Source organism: Ranitomeya imitator, chromosome 1, assembly GCF_032444005.1.
Source record: "Ranitomeya imitator isolate aRanImi1 chromosome 1, aRanImi1.pri, whole genome shotgun sequence".
In the NCBI taxonomy this organism is placed as follows: Eukaryota; Metazoa; Chordata; class Amphibia; order Anura; family Dendrobatidae; genus Ranitomeya; species Ranitomeya imitator.
Window position 1 is genome coordinate 1,211,770,996 of NC_091282.1, and position 24,303 is coordinate 1,211,795,298.

Below are 24,303 nucleotides of genomic sequence, written 5' to 3' on the forward strand. Positions count from 1 at the left end.
CGACGGAATGGGCTGTTTTTACTGTGGTGATTCTACTCATGCTATCTCCGATTGTCCTAAGCGCACTAAGCGGTTTGCTAGCTCTGCCACCATTGGTATGGTACAGTCGAAATTTCTTTTGTCCGTTACTTTGATCTGCTCTTTGTCATCCTATTCTGTCATGGCATTTGTGGATTCAGGCGCTGCCCTGAATTTGATGGACTTGGAGTATGCTAGGCGCTGTGGGTTTTTCTTGGAACCCTTGCAGTATCCTATTCCATTGAGAGGAATTGATGCTACGCCTTTGGCCAAGAATAAGCCTCAGTACTGGACCCAATTGACCATGTGCATGGCTCCTGCGCATCAGGAGGATATTCGCTTTTTGGTGTTGCATAATCTGCATGATGTGGTCGTGTTGGGGTTGCCATGGCTACAAGTCCATAACCCAGTATTGGATTGGAAATCAATGTCTGTGTCCAGCTGGGGTTGTCAGGGGGTACATGGTGATGTTCCATTTCTGTCTATTTTATCATCCACCCCTTCTGAGGTCCCAGAGTTCTTGTCGGATTACCGGGATGTATTTGATGAGCCCAAGTCCAGAGCCCTACCTCCGCATAGGGATTGTGATTGCGCTATCGATTTGATTCCTGGTAGTAAGTTTCCTAAAGGTCGACTGTTTAATTTGTCTGTGCCTGAGCACGCCGCTATGCAGAGTTACGTAAAGGAATCCTTGGAGAAGGGTCATATTCGCCCGTCGTCGTCGCCATTGGGAGCAGGGTTCTTTTTTGTGGCCAAGAAGGATGGTTCGCTGAGACCTTGTATTGATTACCGACTTCTAAATAAAATCACGGTAAAATTTCAGTACCCCTTGCCGCTGCTGTCTGATTTGTTTGCTCGGATTAAGGGGACTAGTTGGTTCACCAAGATAGATCTTCGTGGTGCGTATAATCTTGTGCGCATTAAACAGGGCGATGAATGGAAAACAGCATTTAATACGCCCGAGGGCCATTTTGAGTACCTGGTTATGCCATTCGGGCTTTCTAATGCTCCATCAGTGTTTCAGTCCTTTATGCATGACATCTTCCGAGAGTACCTGGATAAATTCCTGATTGTATACTTGGATGATATTTTGGTCTTCTCGGATGATTGGGAGTCTCACGTGAGGCAGGTCAGAATGGTGTTTCAGGTCCTGCGTGCGAATTCTTTGTTTGTGAAGGGGTCAAAGTGTCTCTTTGGTGTTCAGAAGGTTTCATTTTTGGGTTTCATTTTTTCCGCTTCTACTATCGAGATGGACCCTGTTAAAGTTCAGGCCATTTATGATTGGACTCAGCCGACATCTCTGAAGAGTCTGCAAAAGTTCCTGGGCTTTGCTAATTTTTATCGTCGCTTCATCAATAATTTTTCTAGTATTGCTAAACCGTTGACTGATTTAACCAAGAAGGGTGCTGATGTGGTCAATTGGTCTTCTGCTGCTGTGGAAGCTTTTCAAGAGTTGAAGCGTCGTTTTTCTTCTGCCCCTGTGTTGTGTCAACCAGATGTTTCGCTCCCGTTCCAGGTCGAGGTTGATGCTTCTGAGATTGGAGCAGGGGCTGTTTTGTCGCAAAGAAGTTCTGATGGCTCGGTGATGAAACCATGCACCTTCTTTTCCAGGAAGTTTTCGCCTGCTGAGCGCAATTATGATGTTGGCAATCGAGAGTTGCTGGCCATGAAGTGGGCATTCAAGGAGTGGCGTCATTGGCTTGAAGGAGCTAAGCATCGCGTGGTGGTCTTGACTGATCATAAGAACTTGACTTATCTCGAGTCTGCCAAACGGTTGAATCCTAGACAGGCTCGTTGGTCGCTGTTTTTCTCCCGTTTTGACTTTGTGGTTTCGTACCTTCCGGGCTCTAAAAATGTGAAAGCGGATGCCCTGTCTAGGAGTTTTGTGCCCGACTCTCCGGGTTTGTCTGAGCCGGCGGGTGTTCTCAAGGAGGGGGTAATTTTGTCTGCCATCTCCCCTGATTTGCGGCGGGTGCTGCAAAAATTTCAGGCTAATAGACCTGACCGTTGCCCAGTGGAGAAACTGTTTGTCCCTGATAAATGGACGAGTAGAGTTATCTCTGAGGTTCATGGTTCGGTGTTGGCTGGTCATTCTGGAATCTTTGGTACCAGAGATTTGGTGGCTAGATCCTTTTGGTGGCCGTCTCTGTCGCGGGATGTGCGTTCATTTGTGCAGTCCTGTGGGATTTGTGCTCGGGCTAAGCCCTGCTGTTCTCGTGCCAGTGGGTTGCTTTTGCCCTTGCCAGTCCCAAAGATGCCCTGGACACATATCTCTATGGATTTTATTTCGGATCTCCCCGTCTCTCAAAAAATGTCGGTCATTTGGGTTGTTTGTGATCGCTTCTCGAAGATGGTCCATTTGGTACCCTTGTCTAAATTGCCTTCCTCCTCTGATTTGGTACCATTGTTCTTCCAGCATGTGGTTCGTTTACATGGCATTCCGGAGAACATCGTTTCTGACAGAGGTTCCCAGTTTGTTTCGAGGTTTTGGCGAGCCTTTTGTGCTAGGATGGGCATTGATTTGTCTTTTTCCTCGGCTTTCCATCCTCAGACAAATGGCCAGACTGAACGAACCAATCAGACCTTGGAAACATATCTGAGATGTTTTGTTTCTGCCGATCAGGATGATTGGGTGTCTTTTTTGCCTTTGGCTGAGTTCGCCCTTAATAATCGGGCCAGCTCGGCTACTTTGGTTTCGCCGTTTTTCTGCAATTCTGGTTTCCATCCTCGTTTCTCTTCAGGGCAGGTTGAGTCTTCTGACTGTCCTGGTGTGGATACTGTGGTGGGCAGGTTGCAGCAGATTTGGACTCGTGTGGTGGACAATTTGACATTGTCTCAGGAGAAGGCTCAACGTTTCGCTAACCGCAGGCGCTGTGTGGGTCCCCGACTTCGTGTTGGGGATTTGGTTTGGTTGTCATCTCGTTATATTCCTATGAAAGTTTCCTCTCCTAAGTTTAAGCCTCGTTTCATTGGTCCGTATAGGATTTCTGAGGTTCTTAATCCTGTGTCTTTTCGTTTGACCCTTCCAGCTTCTTTTTCCATCCATAACGCATTCCATAGGTCATTGTTGCGGAGATACGTGGCACCTGTGGTTCCATCCGTTGATCCTCCTGCCCCGGTTTTGGTTGAGGGGGAGTTGGAGTATATAGTGGAGAAGATTTTGGATTCTCGTATTTCGAGACGGAAACTTCAGTACCTGGTTAAGTGGAAGGGTTATGGTCAGGAAGATAATTCCTGGGTCTTTGCTTCTGATGTTCATGCTGCCGATCTGGTTCGTGCCTTTCATTTGGCTCATCCTGGTCGGCCTGCGGGCTCTGGTGAGGGTTCGGTGACCCCTCCTCAAGGGGGGGGTACTGTTGTGAATTCTGTGGTCAAGCTCCCTCCTGTGGTCATGAGTGGTACTTCGGCTGGTTCTGTCTATGAGCTTCCGCTGGTATATGTGAGTGGGGCTGCGGCTTCTGAGTTTCCTTCCTCAGGTGACGAGGTTAAGTCGTTAGGTGCTGCTCTATTTAACTCCACCTAGTTCTTTGTTCCTGGCCTCCAGTCAATGTTCCAGTATTGGTCTTGCTCTCTCCTGGATCGTTCTTGTGGCCTGTCTGCCCTGCATAAGCTAAGTTCTGCTTGTGTTACTTTTGTTTGCTATATTTTCTGTCCAGCTTGCTATATTGGTTTTTCTTGCTTGCTGGAAGCTCTGAGACGCAGAGGGAGCACCTCCGTACCGTTAGTCGGTGCGGAGGGTCTTTTTGCCCCTCTGCGTGGTTGTTTGTAGGTTTTTGTGTTGACCGCAAAGCTATCTTTCCTATCCTCGGTCTATTCAGTAAGTCGGGCCTCACTTTGCTAAATCTATTTCATCTCTGTGTTTGTATTTTCATCTTAACTCACAGTCATTATATGTGGGGGGCTGCCTTTTCCTTTGGGGAATTTCTCTGAGGCAAGGTAGGCTTATTTTTCTATCTTCAGGGCTAGTTAGTTTCTCAGGCTGTGCCGAGTTGCATAGGGAGCGTTAGGCGCAATCCACGGCTACCTCTAGTGTGGTATGATAGGATTACGGATTGCGGTCAGCAGAGTTTCCACATCTCAGAGCTCGTCCTATGTTAGTAACTATCAGGTCACTTTGTGTGCTCTTAACCACTAGGTCCATTGTGGTTCTGAATCACCTGTTCATAACAGTGCGCCTTTCCAAATCAAGTCCTATCAGTTTAATTAAACACAGCTGGACTCCAATGAAGGAGTAGAACCATCTCAAGGAGGATCACAAGGAAATGGACATCATGGGACTTAGATATGAGTGTCTGAGCAAAGGGTCTGAAGACTTTCCGTACTCACTGTATATCATAAAGGTCTTATATACAGCACATTCAGAGCAGTATAATGTATATACAGATAAGACAAATAATAAAGCTTATCCACTACCAGACCAGAAGCTCAATAAGAAAACAACATCATTGATGTCATAAAAAGGATATATCCGAGACTGGTGCCTGTGAGGCCAAAAGATAATATCTAGCTCAAGCGTTCAAAAATGATTCCTAGGAGACCCTAACAAAATAAAGTGCATCAAATCATCCATCAATAATGTTCCCCATAGAGGCGTATCGCCGTGGATCACCGCTTCATCAGGGAGTGTGGACACCGTTACTGCAGCTCGGCCCAATTTCTAGGACTCTTCTCTGATGAATGATGACGCTCCCTACGCATTCTATGAGTTGACCATCCGGGGATTATATGGCCACACCACCTTACTATATACCACCACATGTCACATACTATGCCCCTTACACCCCCCATTACTGTATATATGAGCTGACGAGTCCACACAGACACCAACCTGCAGGCAGTGGCACAGGGCATGGAAGGTGTCTTGGTTGGCTTCCAGCTGGTCCCAGTCTAGTTCCCAGCATGCAGTGGGAGTAAGGATAGCAGGCAGTCCATAAAGCATGGAGCCACAGACCCCAGATGAGGAGACGGCCCTGATAAAGAAACACAAATAACCTGAAGCTGTAATTACTGTAATAATTGGGTCAGCCATGTAATGGAGCCGTGTGCTGGGGTCAGCCATGTAATGGAGCCGTGATAGGGCAGCCATCTAATGGAGCCGTGTGCTGGGGTCATCCATGTAATGGGGCCATGTGCTGGGGTCATCCATGTAATGGAGCGGTGTGCTGGGGTCATCCATGTAATGGAGCCGTGTACTCGGGTCATCCATCTAATGGAGCAGCGTGCTGGGGTCATCCATCTAATGGAGCCGTGTGCTCGGGTCAGCCATGTAATGGGTCAGTGTACTGGGGTCATCCATGTAATGGAGTTGTGTGCTGGGGTCAGCCATGTAATAAAGCGGTGTGCTGGGGTTATCCATCTAATGGGGCCATGTGCTGGGTTCCGCCATGTAATAGAGTTGTGAGCTCGGGTCAGCCATGTAATGGAGCCGTGTGCTGGGGTCATCCATGTAATGGAGCAGTGTGCTGGGGTCAGCCATGTAATGGAGCAGTGTGCTGGGGTCAGCCATCTAATGGAGCAGTGTGCTGGGGTCATCCATCTAATGGAGCCGTGTGCTCGGGTCAGCCATGTAATGGGGCAGTGTACTGGGGTCATCCATGTAATGGAGTTGTGTGCTGGGGTCAGCCATGTAATAAAGCGGTGTGCTGGGGTTATCCATCTAATGGAGCCATGTGCTGGGTTCCGCCATGTAATAGAGTTGTGAGCTCGGGTCAGCCATGTAATGGAGCCGTGTGCTGGGGTCATCCATGTAATGGAGCAGTGTGCTGGGGTCAGCCATGTAATGGAGCAGTGTGCTGGGGTCAGCCATCTAATGGAGCAGTGTGCTGGGGTCATCCATCTAATGGAGCCGTGTGCTGGGGTCATCCATCTAATGGAGCCGTGTGCTGGGGTCATCCATCTAATGGAGCAGTGTGCTGGGGTCATTAATCTAATGGAGCAGTGTGCTGGGGTCATCCATCTAATGGAGCCGTGTGCTGGGGTCATCCATCTAATGGAGCCGTGTGCTGGGGTCATCCATCTAATGGAGCCGTGTGCTGGGGTCATCCATCTAATGGAGCAGTGTGCTGGGGTCATCCATCTAATGGGGCAGTGTGCTGGGGTCAGCCATCTAATGGAGCCGTGTGCTGAGGTCATCCATCTAATGGAGCCATGTGCTGGGGTCCGCCATGTAATAGAGTTGTGAGCTCGGGTCAGCCATGTAATGGAGCCGTGTGCTGGGGTCATCCATGTAATGGAGCAGTGTGCTGGGGTCATCCATCTAATGGAGCAGTGTGCTGGGGTCAGCCATCTAATGGAGCAGTGTGCTGGGGTCATCCATCTAATGGAGCCGTGTGCTGGGGTCATCCATCTAATGGAGCCGTGTGCTGGGGTCATCCATCTAATGGAGCCGTGTGCTGGGGTCAGCCATCTAATGGAGCCGTGTTCTCCCATACCAGGAGATACCCAGTGTCTCTCAACCTTTGGTTGGCCCACGGCTTTTGTAGCTCCCGGCAGTATACAGTCATGGCCAAAATTTTTGAGAATGACACCAAAATTATATTTTCACATGACCTGCTGCCCTCTGTTTTTTATTAGTGTTTGTCTGATGTTTATATCACATACAGAAATATAATTGCAATCATATTATGAGTACCAATAGGTTATATTGACAGTTAGAATGAGTTAATGCAGCAAGTCAATATTTGCAGTGTTGACCCTTCTTCTTCAAGACCTCTGCAATTCTCCCTGGCATGCTCTCAATCAACTTCTGGACCAAATCCTGACTGATAGCAGTCCATTCTTGCATAATCAATGCTTGCATTTTGCCAGAATTTGTTGGTTTTTGTTTGTCCACCCGTTTCTTGATGATTGACCACAAGTTCTCAATGGGATTAAGATCTGGGGAGTTTCCAGGCCATGGACCCAAAATCTCTATGTTTTGTTCCATGAGCCATTTAGTTATCACCTTTGCTTTATGGCAAGGTGCTCCATCATGCTGGAAAAGGCATTGTTGGGCGCCAAACTGCTCTTGGACGGTTGGGAGAAGTTGCTCTTGGAGGACATTCTGGTACCATTCTTTATTCATGGCTGTGTTTTTAGGCAAGACTGTGAGTGAGCCGATTCCCTTGGCTGAGAAGCAGCTCCACACATGAATGGTTTCAGGATGCTTTACAGTTGGCATGAGACAAGACTGGTGGTAGCGCTCACCTCTTCTTCTCCGAATAAGCTGTTTTCCAGATGTCCCAAACAATCGAAAAGGGGATTCATCAGAGAAAATGACTTTGCCCCAGTCCTCAGCAGTCCACTCCCTGTACCTTTTGCAGAATATCAGTCGGTCCCTGATGTTTTTTTCTGGAGAAGTGGCTTCTTTGCAGCCCTCCTTGAAACCAGGCCTTGCTCAGAGTCAGCACCTCACAGTGCGTGCAGAAGCACTCCCACCAGCCTGCTGCCATTCCTGAGCAAGCTCGGCACTGCTGGTAGTCCGATCCCGCAGCTGAAACAGTTTGAAGATACGGTCCTGGCGCTTGCTGGTCTTTCTTGGGCGCCCTGGAGCCTTTTTGACAACAATGGAAGCTCTCTCCTTGAAGTTCTTGATGATGCGATAGATTGTTGACTGAGGTGCAATCTTTGTAGCTGCGATACTCTTCCCTGTTAAGGCCCCGTCACACATAGCGACGATTAAGCGATCCCGACAACGATACGACCTGTCAGGGATCGTTGCTGCGTCGCTATGTGGTCGCTGGTGAGATGTCACACAGTGCGATCTCCCCAACGACGCAGCAGCGATGCGGCGACCTGTACAACGATGCTATTTCATGACGATTCAATGGGACGTCCTGTCAACGAGGTCGTTGGTAAGGTGTCAAACACAGCGATGTGTGCTACCCAGCGGGACCTCAACGATCAAAAAACGGTCCAGGCCATTCCGACACGACCAACGATCTCACAGCAGGGGCCTGGTCGCTGCTACGTGTCACACATAGCGAGATCGCTACTGAGGTCGCTGTTGCGTCACAAAACTTGTGACTCAGCAGCGATCTCGCTAGCGATCTCGCTATGTGTGACGGGGGCTTTAGGCCATTTTTGTGCAGTGCAATGGTGGCTGCACGTGTTTCTTTACAGATAACCATGGTTAACTGAAGAGAAACAATGATACCAAGCACCAGCCTCCTTTTAAAGTGTCCAGTGATGTCATTCTTACTTAATCATGACTGATTGATCGCCAGCCATGTCCTCATCAACACCCACACCTGTGTTAATGGATCAATCACTAAAACCATGTTAGCTGCTCCTTTTAAGGCAGGACTGCAATGATGATGAAATGTGTTTTGGGGGTTAAAGTTCATTTTCTGGGCAAATATTGACTTTGCAAGTACAGTAATTGCTGTTAAGCTGATCACTCTGACATTCAGGAGTATATGCAAATTGCCATTAGAAAAAATGAAGCAGTAGACTTTGGAAAAATTAATATTTGTCTCATTCTCAAAATTTTTGTCCATGACTGTACTCTATAGTCACAGTCCATGCTCCTCCAGAAGATGGATACCACAACAGAACATGCCTCCAGCTCCAGCTAGCAACAACAGTCCTTAGGATAATTCCTCAAATCCAGACGACAGATACTACGACCGTAGCACTTGTATCCAGCTCTAGCGGGCAATCTTCATAGGCCATCCATACACTGGCACCAGGACCTAGCCTCAGATCCTTGACTTCACCGCTTCAACTAACTCACTAAATAGGTTATTGTTCTACCTTTCCGGGGATAAGCCCAATGGATGTGCAGAAGTGTTCACATTCTCACCCTTAAACATTTGCTACATGTAACCCAAAGTATGCAGAAGGTTCCAGAAGCCAGTCTGAAAAATTGTGCATTGGTCAAGCCCCCTGAAGAGAGAAACAAAAACTGTCAACAGCCTGCCAGATGCACAATAAATTCTGCTTTAGGCTTGAGTATAAGAGTATGTGCACACGTTGCAGATTCTCCTGTGGAAATTTCTGTGTAGATTCTTCCTCTCTTGGCAGAAAACGCCAGTGCGGATTTGATGCGTTTTTTGATGGGGATTTTCATGCATTTTTTTAAATACAGATTTGTATGCGTTTTTGAAAGCTAAATAAAGATCTATTATTGAACAAACAAAAAAAATTGTGATGTCATTTCTTGTCCAACCTCTTCATTTACATACTCCATTGAACAATGTTTACACACACATCGATATAGATTGAGATAGATATATAGATCGATACAGATCTACATAGATACATACAGTCATGGCCAAAAGTATTGACACCCCTGCAATTCTGTCAGATAATACTCAGTTTCTTCCTGAAAATGATTGCAAACACAAATTCTTTGGTATTATTATCTTCATTTAATTTGTCTTAAATGAAAAAACACAAACGAGAATGAAGCAAAAAGCAAAACATTGATCATTTCACACAAAACTCCAAAAATGGGCCAGACAAAAGTATTGGCACCCTCAGCCTAATACTTGGTTGCACAACCTTTAGCCAAAATAACTGCGACCAACCGCTTCCGGTAACCATCAATGAGTTTCTTACAATGCTCTGCTGGAATTTTAGACCGTTCTTTTTTGGCAAACTGCTCCAGGTCCCGATATTTGAAGGGTGCCTTCTCCAAACGGCCATTTTTAGATCTCTCCACAGGTGATCTATGGGATTCAGGTCTGGACTCATTGCTGGCCACCTTAGAAGTCTCCGGTGCTTTCTCTCAAACCATTTTCTAGTGCTTTTTGAAGTGTGTTTTGGGTCATTGTCCTGCTGGAAGACCCATGACCTCTGAGGGAGACCCAGCTTTCTCACACTGGGCCCTACATTATGCTGCAAAATTTGTTGGTAGTCTTCAGACTTCATAATGCCATGCACACGGTCAAGCAGTCCAGTGCCAGAGGCAGCAAAGCAACCCCAAAACATCAGGGAACCTCCGCCATGTTTGACTGTAGGGACTGTGTTCTTTTCTTTGAATGTCTCTTTTTTTTCTCCTGTAAACTCTATGTTGATGCCTTTGCCCAAAAAGCTCTACTTTTGTCTCATCTGACCAGACAACATTCTTCCAAAACGTTTTAGGCTTTTTCAGGTAAGTTTTGGCAAACTCCAGCCTGGCTTTTTTATGTCTCGGGGTAAGAAGTGGGGTCTTCCTGGGTCTCCTACCATACAGTCCCTTTTCATTCAGACGCCGACGGATAGTACGGGTTGACACTGTTGTACCCTTGGACTGCAGGGCAGCTTGAACTTGTTTGGATGTTAGTCGAGGTTCTTTATCCAACATCCGCACAATCTTGCGTTGAAATCTCTTGTCAATTTTTCTTTTCCGTCCACATCTAGGGAGGTTAGCCACAGTGCCATGGGCTTTACACTTCTTGATGACACTGCGCACGGTAGACAAAGGAACATTCAGGTCTTTGGAGATGGACTTGTAGCCTTGAGATTGCTCATGCTTCCTCACAATTTGGTTTGTCAAGTCCTCAGACAGTTCTTTGGTCTTCTTTCTTTTCTCCATGCTCAATGTGGTACACACAAGGACACAGGACAGAGGTTGAGTCAACTTTAATCCATGTCAACTGGCTGCAAGTATGATTTAGTTACTGCTAACACCTGTTAGGTGCCACAGGTAAGTTACAGGTGCTGTTAATTACACACATTAGAGAAGCATCACAGGATTATTCCAACAGTGCCAATACTTTTGTCCACCCCCTTTTTTATGTTTGGTGTGGAATTATATCCAATTTGGCTTTAGGACAATTCTTTTTGTGTTTTTTCATTTAAGACAAATTAAATGAAGATGATAATAACAAAGAATTTGTGATTGCAATCATTTTCAGGAAGAAACTGAGTATTATCTGACAGAATTGCAGGGGTGTCAATACTTTTGGCCATGACTGTACTATCTATACATTATCTCTCAATACATCTATCTATCTATCGATATATCTATCTATCTACGGTATCTATACATCTAGCTATCTATACATCTATCTATCTATACATCTATCTATATATCTATCTATCTACGGTATCTACACATCTAGCTATCTATCTATCTATACATCTATCTATCTATACATCTATCTATATAAAAAAAGTGAAACACACTATAAATGCCTTTCAGGTGCACAGGCCTTAATTGCAATCCACCCACTGCATAAATCCAAAAAGAAGAAAAAATAAGGCAGCATTCCTTTTCTTCAAGTAAAAATCTGTGTTTTAATTCCGACCCACATGGCAGGCGACATTTTGGGTCTGGATGAGCCTTTATCAATCCGAAACGTCGCCTGCGATAAGTGTCTGAATTAAAACACAGATTTTCACTTGAAGAAAAGGAATGCTGCCTTATTTTTTCTTTTTTGGATTTATATAACTATCTATCGCTATATCTATCTACACATCTATCTATATATCTATCTATCTAACGATATATCTATCTATCTAACGATATATATATCTATACATCTATCTACCTATACATCTATCTATACATCTATCTATAAATAGATATATCTATAGATATATAAATACCAAGCCCAGTGTTTAGTAATAAACATAATAAAATGGTACATAAAGAGTTAAATAAAGACACACACACACACACAAAACTGCATTATTAAATACAGAATGTTTAATTTAAAAAAAAAAAAAAAATGGTGTGGGCTCCCGCACAATTTTCTGTGCCAGAGAGGTAAAGCAGACGGCTGATGCTTATAGCCTGGGAAGGGGTTAATACCCATGGATCTTCCCAGGCTACGACTATCAGCCCACAGCTGTATATTTAGCCTTTACTGGCTATTAAAATAGGGGGAAACCTCCCAAAAAATGACGCAGGGTCCCCCTATAATTTATAGCCAGAAAGGCTGATATTCATAGCCTAGAGACGGGCCATGGATATTGCCATACCCCCGCCCCACAAATACCAGCTCCGAGCCACCCCAGAAATGGCGCATCTGTAAGATGCACCAATTCTGGCACGTAGCTTCTCTCTTCCCACTCCCGTGTAGCGGTGGCATATGGGTAATAAGGGGTTAATCTCACTTTTGACCTAAGACGCCTATCCATTACTAATCCTATAGTAGTGAAAGAATTAGACAGCCAGAAAAAAGTATTTTAATATTCTTAATTTCACCATACTTACAACCATGCCTAATTCCCCGAAGCCATCAATCACCTGCAAAAAAAAATAAAATACAATAAATCAACATTATACTCCCTGTTCCGACGCAGTCCAATTAATAACGAGTGTCCCCCGACGATCTCCCCTATAGAACAGTGACATCGGCTATAGGCCTCCCATGATGCACTGACAGGAGATAATGGCTCCTGCAGTGCATCGCTGAGAGGTCACCTCACTTCAGGCTCCCTTTACGGCAATGCTGCGTGGGAATTTTCTCACACAGCGCTGCCAATGAGAATGAACTCGAGTGACCTCTCTCCCGGCAGCGGCGGAGGGATACATCGCAAAGGATTACCTCCGCCTGTCAGTTGATCGCGGAGGCCATGTAGAGCGCTCACATCACCTAATGCCATTGTTCTACACAGGAGATCGTTATGGGACATTCATTGTTAACTGGACTCTGGCGGAAAGGTAAGTATAGGTTGGATTATTATGTTATTTTTATTACAGGTGATCGAGGGCTTCGATGACTAGGTGGTTGGTGAGTATGTACTGTATGTTATATGTTGTATGCACTGTATGTTTTTTTTTACTACTGAACACAGCCATTGTCTGATGGGACTACTTTCCCATCATCGGCAATGCTATCACTGTGAGCATTCATAGCTGGATGGGAGCTGTAGTCCCATCAGACAATGGATGCTTACACAGACACGCACGCACACAGGGACACACACAGACACACACACACACAGGGACATACACAGACCCGCGCACACACACAGGGAGACACACACACAGACCGGCGTACACAGATCCATGCCGACACCGGCACACACACAGGGACACACAACCGCGCACACAGATTCATGCAGACACCAGCACACACACACAAGGACACACAGACCCGAGCACACACACAGAACTGCACGCACACACAGGGACACACACACACAGACCGGCGTACACAGATCCATGCAGACACCGGCACACAGACCAGCGCACGCACACAGGGACACACACACACCTGTGCACACAGATTCATGCAGACACCGGCACACACACACACAGGGACACACACAGACCGGAGCACACACACAGAACTGCACGCACACACAGGGACACACACACACAGACCGGCGTACACAGATCCATGCAGACACCGGCACACACAGACCAGCGCGCACACACAGGAACACACACACACAGACCGGCGTACACAGATCCATGCAGACACCGGCACACACAGACCAGCGCGCACACACAGGGACACACACACAGACCGGCGTACACAGATCCATGCAGACACCGGCACACACAGACCAGCGCGCACACACAGGGACACACACACACAGACCGGCGTACACAGATCCATGCAGACACCGGCACACACAGACCAGCGCGCACACACAGGAACACACACACACAGACCGGCGTACACAGATCCATGCAGACACCGGCACACACAGACCAGCGCGCACACACAGGGACACACACACAGACCGGCGTACACAGATCCATGCAGACACCGGCACACACAGACCAGCGCGCACACACAGGGACACACACACACAGACCGGCATACACAGATCCATGCAGACACCGGCACACACAGACCAGCGCGCACACACAGGGACACACACACAGACCGGCGTACACAGATCCATGCAGACACCGGCACACACAGACCAGCGCGCACACACAGGGACACACACACAGACCGGCGTACACAGATCCATGCAGACACCGGCACACACAGACCAGCGCGCACACACAGGGACACACACACAGACCGGCGTACACAGATCCATGCAGACACCGGCACACACAGACCAGCGCGCACACACAGGGACACACACACAGACCGGCGTACACAGATCCATGCAGACACCGGCACACACAGACCAGCGCACACACACAGGGGCACACACAAAGACCGGCGTACACAGATCCATGCAGACACCGGCACACACAGACCAGCGCGCACACACAGGGACACACACACACAGACCGGCGTACACAGATCCATGCAGACACCGGCACACACAGACCAGCGCGCACACACAGGGACACACACACACAGACCGGCGTACACAGATCCATGCAGACACCGGCACACACAGACCAGCGCGCACACACAGGGGCACACACAGGGACACACACACACCCGCGCACACAGATTCATGCAGACACCGGCACACACACACAGGAACACACACAGAACTACACGCACAGATCCATGCATACACCGGCACACACAGACCCGCGCGCACACACAGTGACACACACACACAGGGACACACATACACAGACCCGTGCACACCCGCACAAACAGATTCACGCAGACACTGGCACACACACAGGGATCACACATACACAGACCCACGCACACACAGGGACACACACAGATTCACGCAGACACCGGCACACACACACAGACCCGCGCACACACAGGGACACACACACAGATTCACGCAGACACCGGCACACACACACAGGTATCACACACATACACAGACCTCCGCACACACAGGTATCACACACATACACAGACCCGCGCACACACAGGTATCACACACATACACAGACCCGCGCACACACAGGTATCACACATACACAGACCCGCGCACACACAGGGATCACACACATACACAGACCCGCGCACACACAGGGATCACACACATACACAGACCCGCGCACACACATGTGCACATAGCTCTGCCCACACACTTCCTCCTCCTGGTCTGCAGCGTTTCAGCCGCAGCAAAACCGCAGATCTTTTTACATCTGCGGTTTTATTGCAGATGTGCCTGACACAATGGAAGTCAATGGGTGCAGAAACGCTGGAGATCCGCCAAAAGAATTGACATGCTGTGAAAAAAAGCTGCGATTCCGCGCGTTTTTCCCGCACCATGTGCACAACAAATGTCAATTTCACATAGACTAACATTGGCTGTGCACTACACTGCGGATTTGATGCGAATCTGTGCGGCCAAAAACGCAGCGGAAACGCAACAAAATCCACAACGTGTGCACACAGCCCTAGAGTCCACGTAGACAGGAGGAGGGGGTGACACTGTTAGAGGGAGAATATAACACCAAACACATGTAGGAGTCATGAGATTCTGTAATGTGGCTGCAAAAAAAAAAGAATAGATCTGGGGGTGGAACCCGGTAATCCAACACCAAGATCGATGTGACCGCGCTCTGGGCTGGAGAGAGTCGGCATCCCTTTGAGCCGCGGGCTTCGATCCACGTCCATTGGTCCAATAGTCTTTAGTCTGTGGCCAGTTCTGCACAGAGGATGGATCCCGTTTTATTGGACAATCCTCCTAATGACAACTAGATTTATTTCAAACTAAAAAAAACTGAAAATGCAGCAATTTATTCTGCACAAGAGTTTCCAAACATTTTATAGGCTCTAAAGACCTGAGAATGGTCATATGTTGAATGTGCAGCATTAAGACGTCACATTTACCGAGATCTGCAGATTTTCCAATCACAAACCTCTTAACAGGCCCAAATCCATGTTCCATTTGAGCCTTCGGATAAGTCACCTTCACAACTTGCTTCCATTCAACTTGTGAGTTTTTGGATCGTTTCTGCTTGAATTTCTTTGCAGGGTTGATCGACTTTCCACCCTTGTAGATCTTATGCTTGAAGATACTCCAGAGGTTCTCAATAAGGTTGAGGGCAGAAGAGGGTGATGGCCGCCCATGAGCTTCCTCTCTTTATGCCTATAGCAGTCAATGACTGGGATTTCTTTGCAGCATGAGATGGGCATGGTCAGCATGAAGATGATTTTGCTATGGATGCTACAGTTCTTTTTGTACTATGGAAGAAAGTGGTCAGTCAGAAACTCTAAACACTGTGTGCAGAATTATTCGGCAAGTTCTATTTTGATCACATGATCCTTTTTATACATCTTGTCCTACTCCAAGCTGTTCAGGCTGGAGAGCCAACTACCAATTCAGTAAATCCGGTGATTTCATCTCTAATGAGGAGGGGAGTTGTCTAATGACATCAGAACCCTATCTAAGGTGTGCTTAATTATTAGGCAACTTCCTTTCCTTTGGCAAAATGGGTCAGAAGAGAGATTTGACAGGCTCTGAAGAGTCCAACATTGTGAGATGTCTTGCAGAGGGATGCAGTAGTCTTGAAATTGCCAAACTTTTGAAGCGTGATCACCGAACAATCAATCGTTTCATGGCAAATAGCCAACAGGGTTGCAAGAAGCGTGTTGGGCAAAAAAGGCACAAAATAACTGCCCATGAATTGAGGAAAATCAAGCATGAAGCTGCCAAGATGCCATTTGCCACCAGTTTTGCAATATTTCAGAGCTGCAACGTTACTGGAGTAACAAAAAGCACAAGGTGTGCGATACTCAGGGACATGGCCAAGGCAAGGAAGGCTGAAAAACGACCACCTGTGAACAAGAAACATAAAGCGTCAAGACTGGGCCAAGAAATATCTGAAGACTGACTCTTCAAAGGTTTTATGGACTGATGGAATGAGAGTGACTCTTGATGGGCCGGATGGACGGGCCGGAGGCTGGATCAGTAAAGGGCAGAGAGCTCCACTCCGACTCAGACGCCAGCAAGGTGGAGGTGGGGGACTGGTATGGGCTGGTATTATTATTATTATTTATTGTTATAGCGCCATTTATTCCATGGCGCTTTACATGTGAGGAGGGGTATACATAATAAAAACAAGTACAATAATCTTAAACAATACAAGTCATAACTGGTACAGGAGGAATGAGGACCCTGCCTGCGAAGGCTCACAATCTACAAGATCATCAAAGATGGACTTGTGGGACCTTTTCGGGTTGAGGATGGAGTGAAGCTCAACTCCCAGACCTACTGCCAGTTTCTGGAAGACTTCTACAAGCAGTGGTACAGGAAGAAGTCGGTATCGTTCAAGAAAAACATGATTTTCATGCAGGACAATGCTTCATCAGATGCCTCCAACTACTCCACAGCGTGGCTGGCCAGTAAAGGTCTCAAAGAAGAAAAAATAATGACATGGCCCCTTGTTCCCCTGATCTGTACCCCATAGAGAACCTGTGGTCCCTCATAAAATGTGAGATCTACAGGGAGGGAGCACAGTCCACCTCTCGGAGCAGTGTCTGGAGGCTGTGGTGGCTGCTGCACCAATGTTGGTCGTAAACAGATCAAGCAACTGACAGAATCTATGGATGGAGGCCGCTGAGTGTCATCATAAAGAAAGGGGGCTATATTGGGTACTCATTTTGGGGGGTTTTGTTTTTGCATGTCAGAAATGTTTATTTCTAAATTTTGTGCGTTATATTGGATTACCTGGTGAAAATAAACAAGTGAGATGGGAATATATTTGGTTTTTATTAAGTTGCCTAATAATTCTGCACAGTAATAGTTACCTGCACAAACACATATCTTCCTAAGAAAGCCAAATCTAAAAAAAAAAAAACCCCACTCCAACTGCCAAAAATATTGAGCTTTGATATTTATGAGTCTTTTGGGTTGATTGAGAACATAGTTGTTGATCAATAATAAAAATAACCCTCTAAAATGCAACTTGCCTAATAATTCTGCACGCAGTGTATACTTTGCCGAGGTCATTTTCACACCTTTAGAGAAGCTAAATAGGCTACCAAGCTCTCCTTCCATGATTCCGACCCAAGACATGACTCCTCCACCTCCTGGATGACATCGCAGCCTTGTTGTGACATGGTGGCCATCCACTGCTCCATCCATCTCGACCATCCAGTGTTGCCCGGTGCTCATCAGTAGAGTTGAGCAAATTTCTTCAGGTCCCCACTTATTCGGCAAGCTATAGCGCTTGCAGAATAAGCTGCTGCGGGAACCTGGATACATGGAGCGTGCAGGCTGATGAGCCGATGATGCCGCCGCAGCTGCATGTGTCGCGGCTGTGTCACTGTCACAGCCTAACAATCAGGCTATCCGTGCATGTGCTGTGACAGTGACACAGCCGCGACACATGCAGCTGGGCGCCGATCAGCCGGGGCTCTCCATGTATCCGGGTTCCCTCTGCAGCTTATTCAGCAAGCAGGACAGCATGCCGAATATGCGGGGACCCGAAGAAATTCACTCATCTCTACTCATCAGCAAACAAGTCTTCAAGTACGTCTGGGCCCACTCCATCCATTTCTGCTTGTGAGCGTTGTCCAGGAGTGGCCGAATAGTAGGTTTATGCACAACTGCAGCCTCTAGAGGATCCCACACCTGGAGGATCCCACACCTGGAGGATTGCAGGACTCCAGAGGCACCAGCAGATTCACAGAACTGTTTGCTGCTTTGTAACGGTATTTTAGTAGCTGCTGTGTTAATCCAATGAATTTGTCTGGCAGAAATATTGGTCATTACGCCTTCATCTGCAGGAACCTTCCTCATTATGCCTTTATCTGAACAAACCCATCTGTGCAGTGAACCAGCCACAAGTTTCTTTCCAGTACGATGATCACACTTAGGTTTTCGTGAAATATTTATTGTTTTTTTTATTGTGACACTTAAGCAGCAGAGGTCCTTTTTCTTTCCCATGTTACTTGAATCCTGTGGCTGCTTAATAATTGGAATGTACTTAAGTAGTTTTCCTTTAATTAGGTACATGGCAACTAATTATCACAGGTGATTGAGATTGATGTCACACCTTAAGGCTATGTGCACACGTCAGGATTTCTGGCAGAAATTTTCCTGACAAAAACCGGACATTTATGCCACCAACATAGAAGAGGATTCTTTACTGTTAGGGCAGTGAGAATCTGGAATTGCTTGCCTGAGGAGGTGGTGATGGCGAACTCAGTCGAGGGGTTCAAGAGAGGCCTGGATGTCTTCCTGGAGCAGAACAATATTGTATCATACAATTATTAGGTTCTGTAGAAGGACGTAGATCTGGGGATTTATTATGATGGAATATAGGCTGAACTGGATGGACAAATGTCTTTTTTCGGCCTTACTAACTATGTTACTATGTTAAATCCACATGCGTTTTTTGCGTGTTTTTTACGCGTTTTTTTGTGCTGATTTTTTGCGTTTTTTTCCTGACACTCCAATTTAATGGGAAATCCGCAAAAATAATAAACATGCTGCTTCTTTTTGCAGAAAAAAACGCAAACATGTGCACAAAAATGCGGAATGCATTCTAAATGATAGGATGCATAATGTATGCGTTTAAGCAATTTAATAGCGTTTTTATCGGGAAAATCCGCAAAAAAAACCGCAAAACATCCTGAACGTGTGCACATACCTTAAGACACAAACTGACCATGAGGTTATAGAAAAGAAAACAGAGAATGACATCTTTAGCACACTTCCATTCAATCTGCAGGATAATGTGGAGCGCAGAGTTTATTTCTGAGAACACAAATCACAGAATAACTCCTCCACATGGATAGCCGCAATTATCTGACCGGAGCTTCTCCTAGTCAGTGTCCTACAGTGCAGCCCCAACCTGGGGAAACTTCAGAAATAGAAGCTTTCTAATATTTTGGTGTCCTTTCAAGGCTGACCTGTCAGTGCCACCACCAATCAGACATTACCAGCTCCGGCAGTGTCCGGATGTCACTGGCGCCATCACGCAGGGTAGTGGCTGTTGCCAGGTACTGCAGATCAGCACCTAAAGTCACTAAACTGTGACGAGTCATGGAGCCTAGTCCTGGTCACTGTGCCTAGCCCAAGGACAAGCTATCAGCATCAAAACGAGTGGAAATCACCTTTAACTATTTTGCCCTCCCTTCCTGAGTTTAGTTTTCACAGTTTTGGGAAATGCGATGATATTGTGGCCACTGGTACCAGGGTTTTCAGGATCAGTCATGATCCACATTCTAAGAAACAACAAAATCCAACACCGCATCACTTTTTCCCAGATTTTCCACAACCTGCCCCATACATTATCCTGCCACAATCTGTGAACCACCAGCATTCGTCTAGGTAGCAGTATACAGGATGCCAGCGCCGTGGACCAGGCGATCATTTCGTGTTCCTTAATCCATAGGCCGTTAGCCCTCCCTGGGTCCTTCCACCACGGAGTACCTTACCCCTCGCACATGAATCGTGATGTAACAATTGTAAGAGGGTCACTGGTAATGTGCTGGAAGGGAGATACGTTTCACTGAGGTTATTAGCTTCAGTGATATGAACCTGGATGAAAGCTCCAGCACGTTAATTGCTGAGAGGGGTTAATCGGCCATGGCAGGGCCAGGTTTATTGTGAAAAGTAAAGAGCTGGGCAGGACGGCTGTTCACCATATCTCCACCCTAGGGTGTGGTCCAGGAAGAAAAGTGAAGCCTCTGGACTTGATTGTTCGGTGGTCTCTTAAATTAGAGCTGACCTAAACAGCTGCGCTCTTGATTAAAGGAGCTGAAGCCTGATTTCCAAGCGGGGACCTCGCAATTATATGGACTGTAATGTCTACTGTTTAGTTACGAAACCCAGACTGAACGTGTCTATTTGGGTATTGTCTGGTTTGGGAGGCGAATATTAATAAACAGCTGAAGATGTAAATGAAAAGCATTCCTCTGACGAGCTCGTCCAGCAGCCGAGCGAGCCGCTCTACAATACACTGACCGTTAGCGTTTGGCGTCACCCCTTATAGTCGGTTCACCTGGTCACACATGGATCTCACTATCCACTGTCCTGCCCCCAGTGTCCACCATCATAACCGGACCCCTCTACCCCGTTGTTATCTGCCTCCTGGTCCTGCTGTCGTCTGTATCAGCTGCTCTTTACCTTATGACCTTCCAGACTTGGGCGGCTCCAGGGCCTGCAGCCATCTCTGACCCCCGGGAAAACGCCTCGCCTCCCTCTCCATGGAGCAGTCCTGGATTTAGCAGAGGTAGGCTCACGTCACACATGACTTTTACTACAAGGTGAAGAATACGAGAGTCAGGCGCGGCAGCACACGGCCATTCTCATGCAGGAGCACAGGATAGACGGCGCTCCCTCAGGACACAAGGTCCCATGCACATTAACCTCACAAGATAATCCCACATCTACTCTTACAAATATATATTCTATACATACAAATAGGTCCAGAAATACAGTTTCCGCCAAACGTTTACACACCCCGGCAGAATTTTTGCTTTCTTGGCCTTTTTCCAGAGAATATGAAGGATAACATGTGACGGGGTGTACGGCAGAGCAAAAAGGGACAACAGGCCGAGGGATGATTCCACAGATTTATTATCAAGAACGCTGGAACAACACATGCAGGTAGATCTACAGAGTCCACAATTAGTCCAATGGAACAGGTTCAGGGGCACCTCCCGATAATCCTTGTGCCAGCTAACAAAGCAATAGTCCACAATTAGTCCAATGGATCCCAAAACAATCTCACGAACGACGAGATATGTCCTCAGCTCAAGTCTCGCCCCGTTCGCTTCCGCAGTCCCAGATGGGCGTGGGGTCTTGCCTCAGCTAAGAATCCCCACTCCTTCTCCTTCAAGGATCAACTCACATCTGATCTCAAAATAAGAATGGATTGTCTGAGCTCCTGGGATCCGCCTATGAAGGGGGGTAGGGGTCACACCTTCTATTCAATGGTTGGGTCCACCAGAAGATTCTAGACTGGTGGGCTCCATGTAGTCTATGTAGGATGTACATTTGACTAGCCACCTGCTGTGAGGAAGAATGGCTCTTCCTCCACTAGTGATGTTGACAAAGCTTAATTACATTATAGCTTAGGGCTGCAAGTATTGGGGGAAGGAGACATATTGTTACAGGTGAACTCCCAGCACAAGAGAATACATAAATTACAGCTAATAGAAACCAGAGAACAGTTACATACATCAAATGGCGTATTATTCAAATACAGGACAGGGCAAAAGTACATATCATGACAATCCCTTCCCCTCCCAATTTGTGTACGTACTAGGGACCTCTACAGGTCGCTGGTTAAGTACACACAGGCAGAGCGTAACTTACATGTGGCTTCATGCAGCCACGAATTGGCATCGTAGCTCTCCCACATCATTGCCCAGGAGAACATCTGCAGGCTGACCACCCATCACCCCAACCACACATCGCCTGACCCCAAAACCAAAGTTCAGATCCACAGTGGCTGTGGGAATAGTCCTCCATTGTCCACCAGCCAGTTCAATGACAATCCCAGGTCCTCGATGGATTGCCTCAGGCCGAACCACTCGGGGATCAGCCAGTGTGAGGAAAGCCCCTGAGTCACAAAATCCAATAAGTCTCTGTCCATCCAGCACGACCTCCTGCAAGTGCTTACCTCGATGAGCAGAAGTCGTCATAGCTGCAGGTCGCACACCATAGTAACATAGTAACATAGTAACATAGTTAGTAAGGCCGAAAAAAGACATTTGTCCATCCAGTTCAGCCTATATTCCATCATAATAAATACCCAGATCTACGTCCTTCTACAGAACCTAATAATTGTATGATACAATATTGTTCTGCTCCAGGAAGACATCCAGGCCTCTCTTGAACCCCTCGACTGAGTTCGCCATCACCACCTCCTCAGGCAAGCAATTCCAGATTCTCACTGCCCTAACAGTAAAGAATCCTCTTCTATGTTGGTGGAAAAACCTTCTCTCCTCCAGACGCAAAGAATGCCCCCTTGTGCCCGTCACCTTCCTTGGTATAAACAGATCCTCAGCGAGATATTTGTATTGTCCCCTTATATACTTATACATGGTTATTAGATCGCCCCTCAGTCGTCTTTTTTCTAGACTAAATAATCCTAATTTCGCTAATCTATCTGGGTATTGTAGTTCTCCCATCCCCTTTATTAATTTTGTTGCCCTCCTTTGTACTCTCTCTAGTTCCATTATATCCTTCCTGAGCACCGGTGCCCAAAACTGGACACAGTACTCCATGTGCGGTCTAACTAGGGATTTGTACAGAGGCAGTATAATGCTCTCATCATGTGTATCCAGACCTCTTTTAATGCACCCCATGATCCTGTTTGCCTTGGCAGCTGCTGCCTGGCACTGGCTGCTCCAGGTAAGTTTATCATTAACTAGGATCCCCAAGTCCTTCTCCCTGTCAGATTTACCCAGTGGTTTCCCGTTCAGTGTGTAATGGTGATATTGATTCCCTCTTCCCATGTGTATAACCTTACATTTATCATTGTTAAACCTCATCTGCCACCTTTCAGCCCAAGTTTCCAACTTATCCAGATCCATCTGTAGCAGAATACTATCTTCTCTTGTATTAACTGCTTTACATAGTTTTGTATCATCTGCAAATATCGATATTTTACTGTGTAAACCTTCTACCAGATCATTAATGAATATGTTGAAGAGAACAGGTCCCAATACTGACCCCTGCGGTACCCCACTGGTCACAGCGACCCAGTTAGAGACTATACCATTTATAACCACCCTCTGCTTTCTATCACTAAGCCAGTTACTAACCCATAAACTCATAGTAACATAGTAACATAGTTAGTAAGGCCGAAAAAAGACATTTGTCCATCCAGTTCAGCCTATATTCCATCATAATAAATCCCCAGATCTACGTCCTTCTACAGAACCTAATAATTGTATGATACAATATTGTTCTGCTCCAGGAAGACATCCAGGCCTCTCTTGAACCCCTCGACTGAGTTCGCCATCACCACCTCCTCAGGCAAGCAATTCCAGATTCTCACTGCCCTAACAGTAAAGAATCCTCTTCTATGTTGGTGGAAAAACCTTCTCTCCTCCAGACGCAAAGAATGCCCCCTTGTGCCCGTCACCTTCCTTGGTATAAACAGATCCTCAGCGAGATATTTGTATTGTCCCCTTATATACTTATACATGGTTATTAGATCGCCCCTCAGTCGTCTTTTTTCTAGACTAAATAATCCTAATTTCGCTAATCTATCTGGGTATTGTAGTTCTCCCATCCCCTTTATTAATTTTGTTGCCCTCCTTTGTACTCTCTCTAGTTCCATTATATCCTTCATGAGCACCGGTGCCCAAAACTGGACACAGTACTCCATGTGCGGTCTAACTAGGGATTTGTACAGAGGCAGTATAATGCTCTCATCATGTGTATCCAGACCTCTTTTAATGCACCCCATGATCCTGTTTGCCTTGGCAGCTGCTGCCTGGCACTGGCTGCTCCAGGTAAGTTTATCATTAACTAGGATCCCCAAGTCCTTCTCCCTGTCAGATTTACCCAGTGGTTTCCCATTCAGTGTGTAATGGTGATATTGATTCCTTCTTCCCATGTGTATAA

At 46.6% G+C, this 24,303-nt stretch overlaps 1 protein-coding gene across 1 annotated transcript in view; it reads right to left on the bottom strand.

Moving 5' to 3' along the window:
* The window catches only part of M1AP (meiosis 1 associated protein), a 155,648-nt gene that overhangs the window by 60,090 nt on the left and 71,255 nt on the right, over window positions 1-24,303 (bottom strand). The window contains exons 6-7 of the mRNA XM_069744687.1: window positions 20,848-20,980; window positions 4,847-4,988 (exon numbers count right to left, since the gene is read on the bottom strand). Of these exons, the coding sequence (XP_069600788.1) occupies window positions 4,847-4,988; window positions 20,848-20,980 (275 nt within the window). The remainder of the gene's footprint in view (window positions 1-4,846; window positions 4,989-20,847; window positions 20,981-24,303) is intronic.